This window comes from Ictidomys tridecemlineatus, chromosome 10 (assembly GCF_052094955.1).
Source record: "Ictidomys tridecemlineatus isolate mIctTri1 chromosome 10, mIctTri1.hap1, whole genome shotgun sequence".
Lineage (NCBI taxonomy): Eukaryota > Metazoa > Chordata > Mammalia > Rodentia > Sciuridae > Ictidomys > Ictidomys tridecemlineatus.
The window spans coordinates 83,080,995-83,097,202 of NC_135486.1; the positions used below are offsets into that span (position 1 = coordinate 83,080,995).

The 16,208-nt window shown below is 34.0% G+C and overlaps 1 protein-coding gene across 2 annotated transcripts in view; it reads right to left on the minus strand.

Annotated features, from left to right (window-relative positions):
* Plxdc2 (plexin domain containing 2) overlaps positions 1–16,208 on the minus strand; it is a 421,355-nt gene that overhangs the window by 81,323 nt on the left and 323,824 nt on the right. For both annotated transcript variants that reach the window (XM_078023341.1, XM_005325782.5), the window contains 2 exons: positions 13,130–13,225; positions 12,801–12,882 (listed from right to left, as the gene is read on the minus strand). In XM_078023341.1, the coding sequence (XP_077879467.1) occupies positions 12,801–12,882; positions 13,130–13,225 (178 nt within the window). The remainder of the gene's footprint in view (positions 1–12,800; positions 12,883–13,129; positions 13,226–16,208) is intronic.

Below are 16,208 nucleotides of genomic sequence, written 5' to 3' on the forward strand. Positions count from 1 at the left end.
CTGCTATGAACATTGATGTGGCTGCATTATTATAGTATGCTGATTTTAAATCCTTTGGGTATAGATCAAGGAGTGGGATAGCTGGGTCAAATAGTGACTCCGTTCCAAGTTTTATAAGGAATCTCCTTACTGCTTTCCAGATTGGTTGTACCATTTGCAGTCCCATCAGCAATGTATGAGTGTGCCTTTTCCCCCCACATCCTCGCCAACATTTATTGTTGTCTGTATTCTTGAAAACTGCCATTGTGATTGGAGTGAGATGGAATCTTGAGTAGTTTTAATTTTCATCTCTCTAATTAATAGAGATATGAACAAATTTCTAGAGGCATAATGATCAACCCAAACTGAGTCAAGAGGACATACACAATTTTAACAGATCAATTTCAAGCAAGGAAATAGAAGATACCATCAAAAGCCTACCAACCAAGAAAAGCCCAGAACCAGACGGATTCACAGCTGAGTTATATAAGACCTTCAAAGAAGAATTAATACCAGTACTCCTCAAATTATTCCAATACACCTCAAATTATTCCATGAATAGAAAAGGAAGGAACCCTCCAAACTCATTATATGAAGCTGGTATCATCCTGATACCAAAACAAGGCAGAGACACATCAAGGAAAGAAAATTTCAGACCAATAACCCTGATGAATATTGGCACAAAAATTCTCAATAAAATTCTGGAAAATCACATTCCAAAACATATTTAAAAAATAGTGCACCATGATCAAATGGAGTTCATTCCAGGGAATCAAGTTTGGTTCAACATACAGAAATCAATAAATATAATTCATAACATTAATAGACTTAAAGATAAGAATCACATGATTATCTCAATTGAAGCAGAGAAAGCATTTGACAAAATACAGCACGCTTTCATGATCAAAATACTGGACAAACTAGGGTTAGTAGGAATATGCCTCAACATTGTAACAGCTATCTGTGCTAAACCCAAGGCCAACATCATTCTAAATGGAGAAAAATTGGAAGCATTTCCTCTAAACCCTGGAATGAGACAGGGATCCCTTCTTTAACCACTTCTATTCAACATAGTCCTTGAAATTCTAGCCAGAGTAATTAGACAGACAAGAGAAATTAAAGGGGTACAAATAAGAAAAGAAGAACTCAAACTATCATTATTTGCTTACAAAATGATTCTATACTTAGAGGATTCAAAAAAAAAAGACTTCACCAGAAAACTTGTAGAATTAATAAATAAATTCAGCAAAGTAGCAGGATATAAAATCAACACCCATAAATCAAATGCATTTCTATATAGCAGTGAGAATCCTCTGAAAGAGAAATTAGGAAAATTACCCCATTCACGATAACCTCAAAAAAAAAAATACTTTGGAGTCAACTTAACAAAAGAGATAAAAGACCTCTACAATGAAAAGTACAGAATGCTAAAGAAAGAAATTGAAGAAGACTTTAGAAAAAGATCTTCCATGCTCTTGGGTGGGCAAAATTAATATTGTCAAAATGGCCATACTACCAAAGCACTATATAGAATCAGTGCAATTCCAATTAAAATCCCATAGTCATTCATTATAGAAATAAAAAAAGCAATCATAAAATTCATTTGGAAAAATAAGAGGTCCAGAATTGTCAGTCCTTTTCTGTAGGATCAAGTGAATACTAAAAAGCAAATTATTATTCAATGAATAATTCTAATTTTATCTTAAATTATTTTCATCTTTGTTTTCCCCTGATAATGTATACCACGTTGGTCAGATTACCCTACAGTTATACAAAAAGATGCATTTTTATAACAGTTGTACATAGATACTCTACAAAGTAAAGAAGTAATGGGACTATTTCATGCATTGCTAAAATACTGGATTTCTTCCACTTTTCCATAAATGTCAGAATTTCTGAGACACAATTTTCTTCCAAATTCTCTGCAGGCTTTTCTAATGGGTGAAATTGTATCTTTGACTCAGGACTTGACAGAAAGTAAAATCTTTAACATTTAGAAAATATCATAAAAATCTTACATAGTATGTTATCAAGAAATATAAAATGGTCATATTTTAACTTTCCTAGGAGATAGATTTTAACAAAAAGTAAAACAACAGAAACTATTCCAATGATATTATAATAATTTTCTTACATAAATATTGAAAAAGATGACTTGAATATGAATATGCATTTTAAATATCTTTTTCTATTTTTAGATTCCCATCCAAACAATTAATTAAACCATGAATTACTGTCACTAAATGTTTTAATTTATCATCATGTCAACCTTTTCAATAGAAGATTTTTAATCTAACATTCTTCTAATATTTAAAACTCATATTATTTTTAATTTAATTTATCATCATGTCAACCTTTTCAATAGAAGGTTTTTAATCTAACATTCTTCTAATATTTAAAACTCATATTATTTTTTTAACAGATGCACCTTACTTTTTGTTTTTAAATTTTTATTTCCTTATCTTTTAAGGAGTATATGCTTCCATAATAATTTGACACCTACTGTTTTTAGGTGGAACAAATGCAATTTCATTTTAGGCAATTGCTTTTAATTATTTCAGAGGAACTCATTATTAGTGGAAGAAAATTAAGGAAATAAAATTTTTAAATTAGCATTTTAAATACTTCATATATGTTTGTGAGACTGAAATTATTGGAGTCTAGCTTGCTGAATTATAACGTTATAAAATGTCGTTACCACAGTTGGTTAACACATAAACAAAACTAGAGTCACTTGAATAATCTTGAAAAAGCTGTTATAAACATATGTGATACTAAATATTTCTACAAATTCTCTCTATGGTTTGCCAGAAGGTGCTGGGATGAAGAGCAAATAGTGCATCCCTTGAATGAAAATCAGAAACAAATTGGGAGAACGTCTTAATAATTCAGTTGGGACTTGGTGATTGGGAGACTTGGCTCAAGCACCTATTTTTTAAGAGTCTGGAAAAAAGAAAAACTCATTTTTATTCCATATTCACATCCCTTCTTGGCCTCTGGCAATGTTCCAGTTGCCAAAAGGAAACAAAGGCCAAAATGCACAGTAGATTATAGATAGATAAATAGATAGATAGATAGATAGAATACACAGTTCAATACCATTTTTTTTTCTCAAAAAGAATTGCAAGCATTGTAGACATAAAATCTAGTCAATCAAATGCTTCTTTCCATAGGAAGGAGGTTTATCCTATATATTTAGCACTGATAATTTTCTGCTTCTAAAAAGTTAACTTTTGAATTTGATGGGTGCCCAAATTGTTCTGATGTGCCTTAATATATATTTCTATCCTTTCTTTTAAAAATATTTGTTTTTTGTTTATTGATTTGTTGTTTATAGGTAAGAATATGCATGTGGTAAAAATTAAATATTAGGATGAAATGGAAATATCCTCTCTATGCCACTTTCTAATTCATGGCAGTTTCCTCAAAGGCAAACTGTGCTACTAGTCTTGTTTGTGTCTTTTCAAAAGAATCTTCTATATTGGAATGTTACTCAAAATGCTTTTCATGTGATGGATTAAAATGATATCATAGCTTACTGGATTGCCATAAATAACTCATGCAAAAAGAATTAGAACATTTTGTTGAAGCTAGATTTAGAATGCTTAAAAGGAGGAAAAAATAGACAATTTTACATTATATTTCAAGACAATAAACAAAAATATAATATTCTTTAAAATTTTTGAAAAGACTGGTAGTGTCTTAGGAAAAAATAAAGTCAAAAATCTAATTCACTTCCTTTAGCGTTGTAGGTCAAAGTGACCTTGGCTGCATGGAATTTCCCTAAGTACCTTAATTACTTGAGCACTCTGAATTACCACTTTGGTAGAAATAGTTTTTTAAAAAGTTCTGAAATTAAATATATTCCACTAGTTTTAACTAATAAAATTCCAAAATCTTGTAATTTATTTATTATACTTCCTTTTGTCCAGAAACTTCTTGATTTTTAAAATAACAAGCTTTTTCATTAACATTTAATATATCTTAACAGCAAATATTTTTATCTCTTGCATTTTTCTGCATTATTTCTCAATTTCACATTAAGAATGATTTTCCATATAACTTTGGCAAAACCATTACAGCCCTCCAGGATTCATCTCTCAGGCATGCAAAATCAGCATTTCCACAGTGTTCCTCTCTGAACATCTCAGGTTCCCTGAAGATGTTATTAGAAAGTTGAATGCATGGGCTGCATTCTGATCTACTGAATACAAACCCCTTGTGAGCTGCAAAGGAATCTGGATATGTAACAAGCTCCTGTGGCAATTTTCACCTAATACTGATATTTGAGATCTACTGAAACTGGGCCACTCAAATTTAAAGAATGTAAGTGCCACATATATCTAGATGATGCAAGTATTTCACATTTCAGGATACAGAGTCAAAGAGCTTTATTGCTTTGTGAAACACTATTCTGCTACTCATTGGCTGTGTCACTAGGGATCCATCCAGACACTCACCCTAATTCTCCTCAGCCCACACAATATGGCCCTCAGTCTAGCAGTAATCTTGGAATTGTTGACTGCTTTAGGCTGCTTCAACTCCAGCTGCCTAGGTAGTCAACTATCTCCTGATAAAGAAAGTCCAATGCCCTTAATAGAGAATACATTAAAGAGAAAGACTATGTTTATCAGCTCTTTGTTGCTGTGACAAATATGTGAGAAAAGTAACTTAGAGAAGAAATAACTTATTTTGGCTCAAGGGTTCAGAGTTTCAGTTCACCTTAAGCCGTCTCTATTGCTTTGCCCTGAAGCAAGGCAGAACATCATGGTGGAAGGGTATGAAGGAGGAAAGCTGCTCAGCTCATGACAACCAGGAAAGAGAGGGGGTAGGGGTGAAGAAGGGGCCAGGGCCAACATATAATGTTCAAGGCATTCCTCCAACGTAATGGTTTGTGTTCTACAAAGCTCACATGTGAGACAATGCAAGATGGTTCAGAGGGGAAATGATTAGGTTCAGAGAGCTTAAACTAATCCATGAATTGCTCTCTGAAGGAATTAACTAAGTGGTAACTGGAAGCAGGTGGGGTGTAGTTAGAGGAGTTAGGGCACTGGGATGTAGCTTTGGGGTATATATTTTTATCTGATGAGAGAAGTCTCCTCTGCTTCCTGATTACAATGTGAGCTGCTTCTCTCTGCCATACTTCTTCCACCATGATGCTCAGCACCTTGAGACCTGAGGAATGCACTTGGTTATCTATGGACTGAGACAACTGAAACTCTAAGCCTCCAAGTAAACTTTTCCTCCTCTATAGTTGTTGTAATCTGATCCTTTAGTCGGAGCAGTGGAAAAGCTAACTAACACCCAGTGACCTACTTCTTCCAACACCTAGTTTCCATCATCTCCCAGTAATCCATTCAGCAATCAATTGATTAATCCACTGATAAGGTCAGAGCTTTCTTCATCAACTCACTTGCCAAAAGCCCTTTACTCCTCACCCTAGCCCTGTCTTGGACATTGTTGTTCTGCAGACAAAGCCTTCAACACACAAACTTTTGGGGAACATTCCAGATCCAAATTATAACACTAATAGTCTTGACTTTGGCTAGTGGGGTCACCAGTTTCAGATCCATGGGTAATTTATCCATTGTTGCTAACTGTATATAATTAAAGCTTAATGATTTCCTGATATCTTCAATCATAAATGACAGCAATTTTCTCCTATCACATCTAGGATGACTAGGCAATAAGACAATAAAGTATTCTAGTTAAAATTTCTTTAAATATTTTTTTGGATCTGATATTTCAGCAAAGAAATACTTCCTATCAAAGGTCAGAAAATGCAATTCTTAAAGTTATAAATAGATTCATACTTCATGTTTTAAACCAGACATTCAGTTTATATGCTGAAAATACTAATATTTTTGGCTATCAAAATATTAGTTTTCAGTGATTTTGGTAATCAAATAGAGGTGATTTCAATTTGAAAGAAAGTCAACATATGGGAACATGGATCAATAAATGCTTGTAAAACTCTTCCATTTGAAATTAGGTGCCTTTGCAAGTAGACTTTATCCCATCCCAATCCATTAAAATGAGTCTGAGGTTATAATAGATTCTGGGTCAAGGCTCCTTGATTTCCTAAATTGTATCTATTTATTATGTACAGACTTTTTACCTAATCACCCAAGCTAATAAATTTATTTATGTGAATTATGTAAATTTTTAGTCCACAAGTAGTTCAAATACAAACTCAGATTATAATGTCAAAGGGCTACAGGTTATGGCTTTGTCCAGGCTATGAAATGTTCTATCAAACAAGTACAATTATACTGATTCTAAATGCGTGTTTATTTTAATTTTTAAATTTCACTCTTGGCCAGTATCTGGCTTGTCATTTAACAATTGTGGGTTTCTGATTCTCTCTTTTTAATCTTATGATCTTGGACTAAGTTAAGCTGTATATCAAAATTACCTTATCATCTCCCAAAGGATGACAATAGAGTTGCCCCTTGCTGGAGAGTTAGATTCCGATATGAGTAAAAAGGCAAAATCAGAGTTGAAACATGCCAAGTATTTCCTCAGTAGAGCATCCCACAGGAGCCCAACACACTGTCTGTTAATAAGCCCAGTTCTTCCTGCTATGTCTTTGATTGACACTAAAGTTGTTGACTTACTTCTAGAATTATGAGATACGGAAAATATAACAACTAACTCTTTATGTACCAGTTATATCATTGCTGCAAATGTGCCCACTTTAAGGGGCACATAGAAACAAGACCAAGGAAAGAGGATATTCATTAGTCCCTGGTACTGTCATTTAAAAGTATAAGATTGCTGGTTGGGAAAGACTGGATCAGCTACACTATTTAAGTTTGTCCTCTGTATCTCTCTCTTCCCAACTTTGTGTAAGTTAATTTTTATAAGCTGGGTGAATGTATGATGCAAGCACATTTTACCTTCAAACATTAGCTGTATCTACTTAAGAATGGTTTCTTCACCATAATTAATTTTAATTGATAACACATTTCATATCTTCAATAAATTATCAGCCAATATTTCTGATTTATACATTTTCAGAATTTCTGAAATACATTATGGGTGACACTTTTTTTTCCTGTTCCTCTTTTTGTTGCTGCCAAGGAAACCATTCCATTCAATAGAAGAGAATTGTCAGCACCATACACTCAAGAAAATGCAACAGAAATAAGAAGGTTGAAAAAAACATAGAGGAGTTATTAGGAAATGTCTTTCCATCATCTTCTATTTCTTCTTAAATACATATGTTGTAAGACTCTTTGGTAAATACATGTCTTTACCCCTTAGATGGTTATCCCTATTCTGCTTACTCTTTGACAAAAGGGAAAGAGAACATAATTACTCCCAGATTTTTACAAGTATCAATTTTATAACATTGATTGTATCCAAGAAAATAGAAGATGCAACATTTTTTGAAAAGTAGGCACCAAGAGATGGTCTCACAAGATTAAGCACAGTGCAACACACCAAATGGTAAATGTTGGCATTTTATGCTGTACATCAGCTTAGTTCTTTTTATACCAATTTGGTTGACACTGAGACTAATAAATGGATAAAGCCCAGAGGAGCAGTTAGAATCCTCAGGAAAGTAGAAATGTCTAGCCTCAATTTTCTGCATTATTCAGTTCAACCACATGGTTTGGACATTTATATTAGGTCAGGCATGGTGCAGGGTAATACTGGAGATGCAAAAGGAGTAAGGCTATATTTCTCCTACTTAGAGGAGCTCTTGGCCCCTTATTTCTCTTTTGCCTGTTCATCCTTCCTTCAACTCCTGGTGGCAACAATTCAAGTCACACAAGAGAGTCCCTAATGAAAAGCTATGCACACTCTCATGTCCGATGCTGTTCACTTCCATTTCCCCAGGGACAAATATTGTTGCTAGCCTCTCGTATATCTTTTCGTAGGTATTTTTTTTTTGTCTTGAAAAACATGCATGCATGTGAAAATACTTTTAAGATTATTTTATGTAAGGAAAAATGAGCATCCCACCTCATTATGCTATGCCACACAGCTACTGCCTAGAACCTCTTAGGCTATTTTCAATTTACACTCTCTCCATACCTGATCTCATTCAGTTCCATGAATTAAACTCTATCTATATGATAATGATTCTCCACTTTGAAGCTTTGCCCATAATTCCTTCCTGGAATTTTTGGTTTATGTATCCCTACCTATTCAACATTTCCACTTGAGGTCTGATGGGCATCTCAGACTTGTCCTCAAACAAACTCTTTATTTCTCCACCCTCTGGTCTTTGTTTCCTATGCCATCTTATTTATCTCAAAAAAAAAGGTACTACCACCTATATCACATTGCTGAAATAAATTTAAGTATAAATAAAGGTAAGAAGATTCTTACATTTTCTTCTTCCTTTGCTTCTAACCCATTAGCAAGTAACTTGTTTCCTTCCAAAATACAACATGCATTCATGCTTTTCTCACAATCCCCATAATTATCATCTGTTTTCAAAGACATCCCTCCTATAGACTATTACACATGCTCTTTCTTTTCATTCTGACCTGCCTCCTGCAAACAAACAAATCTACTCTCCTTGGAGCAGCCAGACTTATAGTTTTAAAATGTAAACAAGTCTCATCACTTCTCTTGCTTAAGATCTAAAATCTAAAGGCTTTCCATTAACCTGGGAATGAAACCACTCCTGGCTTAGAAGCCATGCATGTCCTGGGTGCTTGTCCATCTTTCTGACTTCATGCGACACCACTCTCTCCTCATGCCAGCTCACATTATTCTCAACTCATGGAGCTTCTCCCTCCTCAGATCAAGCTTGTGCCCACCCAGGGCAGCTGTACTTGTCTTTCCATTTGAAATGCAAGAGGCTGTCTCCCCATCTTTCGAATCTCAGTTTCATCATTACCTCTTCCCAGATGTCTTTCAGGGCCAACCACTCCACAGCAAATACCAGCTCCCTCAAATTCATCGCGTCACTGACTACCATCTGGAGAGTTTGTGCTTAATTATCAATTCATATATTTTCTGCTTACTAAGCTAAACTCCAAGCTCCATGAGAACCGTGGCTTTGACTAATACTTGGTTATTATTCTAAATACCTCAGTGTTTTGATCTGTGCCCATTATGTGGAAAGTATTTGATACATGAGTATTTTAAGAGTCAAATGTATTTTCAGTTGAAAAATTCAGATGATGATGGCTGATCCAATCAATAACTCTAACAGGGCAAGGTCAATTAAAAATGACACCAACAAGTAAAACTCTTGTTGTTCTAATCAACTTTGCTTATATTGCTGACAACATTGTCCTATTTATTTCCTTTATCCCCGCTCTCATTGCTACTACTTCTACTAGTTACATATTTGTTTGCTTAAAATCTATCCTGTCTCACTAAAAAGATAAGTTCTATCAGGTAGTGATTTTGGTCTCTCTTCACCACTGAATGCACAATCTTAAATAGTAACTTGAACAGAGACATTTAAAATTTGTTGTTGATTATGTGGATATATATATTAGGAAGAATTGAAAGTAATTGATTCAAGTCCTCTCAATTTACTGTGTGGAAATAAGCAAACCCTTACCAAGTTTTTAAAATAAGTACTTTTCAGGCATGGATCTCCTTATATGTTCCTATAACTCCAACCATCTTGGACCTTAGAAAAGCCATTACAAACAGTTTGCTTTAATTTTTCTCCCTTAAAAAAATGGGAATTAAAAGAAACCAACCAACCAATTAAAATCATCTTATCTTTTTAGAGGAAGCCCAACTTGAGAGTTCAGTAATTACCAGCAACTGAATTATCATTCAGGGACAAGTAAGCACAGAAGAAAATAAGAACGGTGGGAGAAAAATTTAAAAAAACAACAAAGGGGTAATTTTTGTGCTGCTTAGAATAAGACTTCTCTTGTTTTAATTTTTTTTCCTATAAAAGCTCTAAAAGGTCTAGGGAAATAATGCTGGGCGGCAAAGTGAAGTTTTGAAGCTCACAGGTCTAAGAAGAAATTAATAAAATGCAGTGGGGAAATTAAGTTGAACAAAAGTGCAATGAGCCATAGGTAAGCCAATTAATTAAACAGATTTTGTTATGTGTATAACTGGGTTGTTGAAGAATTAAAAATAAATCCAAGAAATCATTGGTATTTGGTATTCAACAAAATACCAAACAGTAACATACAGAAAATTTGTACTTTTTAAAGTAACGTTCTGTGATGAATTCCTCCTGTATTCCTATGACTTGCTACCTTTCTTTCCTCCATAATTGTAAAGGAACTATGCTTTCAATATTACACAGGCATCTTAGGCATACTGTGATTCTCTTCTACATTCTTCTAATGCCAGTTTCAAAACCATGTAACTTTCTTTCAGTGTCAACTACGAAAAGATTTGTTTTTCCAGTAGCACATGTCTACCATGTTCCAGAAAGCATTGAAGATTAGCTTGCCTAATGCACCATTGACCTGGCAGGTGTGAGGCAAATCAAGTGAGCTCAGGAGATCAAAAGCTGAGAATAACACAGAACAAAGTTCAATTCCAAATGTTTCACTGAAGAGGTCTGACACCCTGCACAGACAACAGCACCAATCAACCCCAATTTCCTCTGCTGCAAAAAGGCTTTAAGGGTAATATTTGAAAATTCCTTGGCACAATATCTGGTTGAGAAATATCTTAATAAAATGAAAATGTTAATAGTGGAAGCAGATTCCAACCTGTGGATATATTTTGATTGCCAAAGTTGCTTGTTTGAAAATTTACATGTGTATTTCCATCAAACAATACATAGTTTTTTAAAAAAAATGTTAGTAGTATGTATGATTCGAGATAAGTCTCCAAATCCTACATTCATCATAACATTATTTCAGTCAAGGATAATCTTCTTTTGGCCAGGATGGTCAACGGATGTGAGTTTTCCTTGGGCTTTTCTGGCTTTAGCATTAGAAGTCCCTCATCCTGAGAAACCCTTTGGCCTCAGAAAAACCTAATCATGGTATATTTATTTGGAACATAATCATGATTTGTTCCCTCATCTTTCTGCAGTACCAGGCACATTCTTGGGCTTTGGAGATCTATAGTCTTTTCCTTTAACAGACCTAGACTTGGCAAAGGAGGTAAATGAATAAGCATCTGCAGGTCCTGTGCTAAATGCTAAGGATGGAGGTTTGCCCCAGATGATGACCACTAAACTTGATCTTGAAGTAGGTATGAATAAGGCCAATCAGGTTTTTCCATTTGATCATTTTGGACATTTTTTTCATTTCTGAGTTCAGTATTACTGAAGTATACATGTTAAAATCCCAGCTCTTTAGATTCCCTTTGGTTGTAGCTACCCAGCTTTTGAATAACTTTTAATGTGCATGTAATCTTTATAAAATCATCACAAAATGTAAATATAAATGCCCATCAACCTTAGATTTTATAGCAGTTCCTCCCACTCTGGATATATAACTAAGTTAAAATCTGTTTTGAAAAATGCTAACTGCCTGCTTGTTTTTCCATTATTTGAAAGTCATTTCCCAAGGGAAATCCTGGAGCAACATGTTAAATTGAAAACAAAACTGAAGTTATCATAAGTAATTTTGTTCTAGTCACAATACTGCAGTGATTGCTCCAAAGTTAGCAAGTTAAAAATGTTTCCTAAAGAGTACTTGTTATCAAAGAATTGACACTCTCTTTTCCCCCCTTCAATAACTTTAGAAACCCTTCTGATCATACCCTTAGCATGGGACAAATGTTGCAGCTAGAGAATAATAAAACACAGACTGCTAGTGTTCTATGGCAGCAATGTCCACTGCCTAAAACCATAAGTGGTTGATTTTTCATAGACTCTGGAGGTCAGAAGGGAACTTATTCCCAGACAGATTGGAACCCCATGGGGGGCAGAAACCATGTTGATATTATTTACTGCTGTGTTCCAAGCAACTGGGATATAATTGATGCACAAAATGGTTGAGCAAATAACAGAATACATTAATAAGCCTTCAGCTGGTCTTTCCATTAGAAAGCAAATATCTTTACATCTACTTAAGAGTCTTCTCCAGATCCACCAAGGTTACAATCCCCTTTCCAGAAACTAAGCATGTATTCGGATAGCTGCTTTCTCCTCTACATCAGCTCAGTTTGCATTAATGTATGCAAGTGTTTGGTGGAACTAGGTCCATTCATCACACCAAGGAGCAGCAATCTGCTCTTCTGCAAAATATATCTCCCACATCATCCAATGTAGGAAAAACTCTAGGGACCAGACAGTCCTTTTTTACTACCCATAAAAAAACAGTAAACCTTTTTGACAACCAGCAAGTTATACAGCTTAAATTTCAAAATCAGCCACAATGTGAGGTCAAAGCCACATGTAGTATTTATGTAAAGGTCAGATAGTGTCAGCCTCAAATTACATCTCTAATCTTCAGTAATAAAGTTTGAAATATTGAATAGGAATTCCTAAACACCTGCAAGTGGTGATTATAGTAATTCAGCTTTGCTCTGGGAAAGGTATCTCAGATCATTCTTTCTTTAGTATATGGACACAAATCACCAGTTTGTAGATTCAGCAACTACGTCATCATGCAAGTGAAATCCTATAGAAAATTATAAATGTATGCCAGAAAAAAATATTATAATTAAAACAACTATAACTATGAATGTTATTAGTCATTTTGAGCTCTCAGACATTGGGATATTCTAAAATCCTCTCTTCTGAGCTCTTCTTCTTCTTCTTCTTTTAGCATTTTGGTCATGGCATATATATTTTTTCACACATATACACTTGTTAGTGTATGTATAATCTACATACTTGACATACATTTAAAATTCAGTGGGAGAGAATAGGCAACAAGTCTTTCTAAATTTTTAGAATTCACTGTATTTTATTTTACCTTTGAAGTTTACTACACCAACTGCAGTTGAAGCCGATCTGAGAGGATACACAGGGGCCACAGCCATTAAACTGCAGACATGCTAGGAAATAGGAGAAGAGACTCATCAGGACTAACTGTGGGGGGCAAGAGGAGCAGAGAAGGGGTGGGGAGTTTGCTTGAACTAAATAAAAATTATCATCTATCCCTATACACACTCCGGATCAAAATAAGCACGCATACCAAAGACAATTATATAATTAATATAATAACTATAATTATTGAATAGACTGGATCATCAGGCTTGCAAACTCATTTTCTCAACTAACTGTGTTCACACATTAACTTACTTGGTAATGGGGTCATTTCCACAGCGGAAATATTGGTAATTTTTGACATCTGTAGCTCTACTCGGTGGTATTCATAAATTGTTCTTCTTCGAACATCTATATGAACAAAAATGGAAAGAAAATCAACCTTTAAAATTGCCCCACTTAAAAAAAAGCAACATTTCAATATTGGATGTAGAATTAGACACTTTTGATGAAGATTCAAAATAAAGCTTCAACCTACAAAGTCATCAATTATTAAAAAAACAAAAGATACTTAAAACCTTGTGTCCAGTTACCCATAAGTATTGTTATCAATGAAGTTGAAAAGGCTGATTAGGGTTTGGACCTCTCATTTAGCTAGCAGGCCTCCAACTCCTTATCACTCAGGATATTACAGATATCTTCTTGATAGATTTATATGTGTTAAAAATATTTGACACAGGAAGGCAAGATGATAAGATGACACCACGTCTCTCAAACTAGAGCTGAAGTGAACTTTTTAGGGATGGGTAACAGTTAAAATTTTTCACAGTTTAAAGTGAATATCAGAATACCAATGTGACTGCTTTAACAGTCTCAAATAAAATCCTTTGATAAAAGTAAAATCAGAGTTTAAACCAATTTTATGTAGCATGCTGCCTATAGTTAATAGCACTCTATTTTGTGTGAAATTTGATAACATAATACATTTTAAGTGTCCTCACCCACCATATACAAATTGTGACAATGTGAAGACACAGATGTATTGATTAGAATAATTGTAATAATCAATTTATAATGTGTACCTATAGCAAATCATTATCTTGTATGTCTTAAAATACAGAATCTTTACTTGGCAGATATGCCTAGATAACGTTTGAGGAAAAAAGAAAAATAATTTTAAAAATTGGTATATTAAAATTGTGTATTAACATAGCATACATAATTAATATATAGCTTATATAAGGAATTATATTTCATGAAGTTTATTTATCAACAAATCCATCAAAGTCCCTGAGGAAGACGTCAAATGGAAACCTTGGCAATTACCTTAATAATTAAATATAAGCAAACATATTTTACAGTGAATAAGAACGAACACTTAAATGTCAGATATAATTTTTGTCTAACTCCAATGTGGCAATCAAAATTTGTGCTGGTTATATACTGCATATAATTATCTAACTTTCTATAGATCTAAATACACAAAAATGACAATCAGGGGGCTGGGGTTGTAGCTCAGCGGTAGAGCGCTTGCCTAGCACGTGTGAGGCACTGGGTTCAATCCTCAGCAACATATAAAAATAAAATAAAATAAAGATATTGTGTTCAACTACTACTAAAAAATAAATATTTTTTAAAAATCACACTAAAGCTCTAGAGTCAAGCTTCTAGATATTTGTCGCCATTCTCATCTCAGAGGAAATTAAATTTTCATTGAAGTCATTAGGACCCAATGATGATCTCCTCTAAGATACAGAGCAGAATGGCCCATAAGAGAGTGAGCTGCCTTTTAGTAAATGTGTCCAGGAAAAGAAATATACTGATAGATCCAAGAGGTTGCAGAAGGAGGCCAAACGTTTACTTATAGCTATCATGTATCTCTACTTTCTCTACTGATATCCTTTCATCCATTTCTCATTATTTACCACGAAATTCTACTCCTAGAAGAGAAAGAAGGATGGTAAAGAAAATATATATTTCAAGGCTGGAACTTGTACTAGAGCCACTCACTGAAAATATGTTTAGGTTATCAGCCTAGAAAACAGGTTAAAAATTCTAATCTAATTATTTTTTAAAATATAACTTAAAGTACCATATACATTTTTTAAAGGATACATTACATCAAAAATCAGACAAAACACTGGTTTCATTACATAAGGTTCCTTGAGGCATATGAATCTTGATATCTTTAAAAAAAAACTTTTAAGGCAAATAAAATGATTGCTTATTTCCTGCTTTTGTCTAAATAGGATAAGTTCCTTATATATTGCTTTCCCAAGTATTTTGCTAAGCAATTGAGTTCTCAGAAGTAGATAAATAATATGGTGTTTCCATCAAATACTAGGATGGGTGTTCTTCAGTTTTCCTGCTAAAAAGTCTTGCAGAATCTATGGTATTAATTGATGCTTAAGATAACAGTATTCCATTTATTTTGTACTATACTTTAAAAACATCAACTACTTTGATAAGAAAAGAAAACAGTCATTAACCAATATATGCAATTTGATATACAAAATCTTTAAAACATGGGATTTCACTGAAAGAAACAATAGAAAGTAATACTAGGAACTTAGAATCCTCTCAGTCAGGAGGGCGTCATAGCTACCTGATTCACTACTAATGGCCATACCTGCATGAAACACTGCATATAGTAAACAAGTGGGAAAAAATGCAGTGTGAAAATTGCAAAAGTAAATAGTGCAGTTTGAAAGGACTACCCTTATTTACATGATATAAGACATCCCCATGTATCATTTCTTCTTTTCTGCAGAAACTGAGGGAAGAGGTGAATGCTTCCCTATTGCAATAAAGTACTTATGTTCTATAGTTAAAAAAAACTCAACTACTGACTGTGACTAGAAAACTGCTAGGAGTTAATTATTGATCAGGAATATGAAGTAAGGGAAAGAGGGATCTTTCTATGCTAGTTCTATTACCTGTTTGGATATTCCAACAATTAGGAGGAGATTAATTTAACAAAACCAAAATTAATGAGTATGATTTTTGTTTGATGACCTGCCAATCAATGACAGTTTCCAAATGGTCATTTCTGCAGAATTTCAGAGACACCTCTGTCAAAAACACGTCATTAGGAATCACTGGTCGGCACTGCCAATGTGAGGAGCTTTCATTGGATTCCAGAAATGGATTTAGCTCAAGTGTGTTCTTCAAAAAATAAGCCAAAAAAAGTAACAACAAACTTTTAGTCTTAGTGGTGGAAATACAACTTCAACTAGTGCCTTACAAAACCAAGATTAAGTACATTACTCATCCATCAGAGATGCTTAAAGTCAAAAAATTAAATTCAATCTGACTGGATTCATACATACAGAAAACAGAAGTCAGTGACTGATCTCTTAAGGTGATATGATTTGAAGTGCAAATACTAAATTGA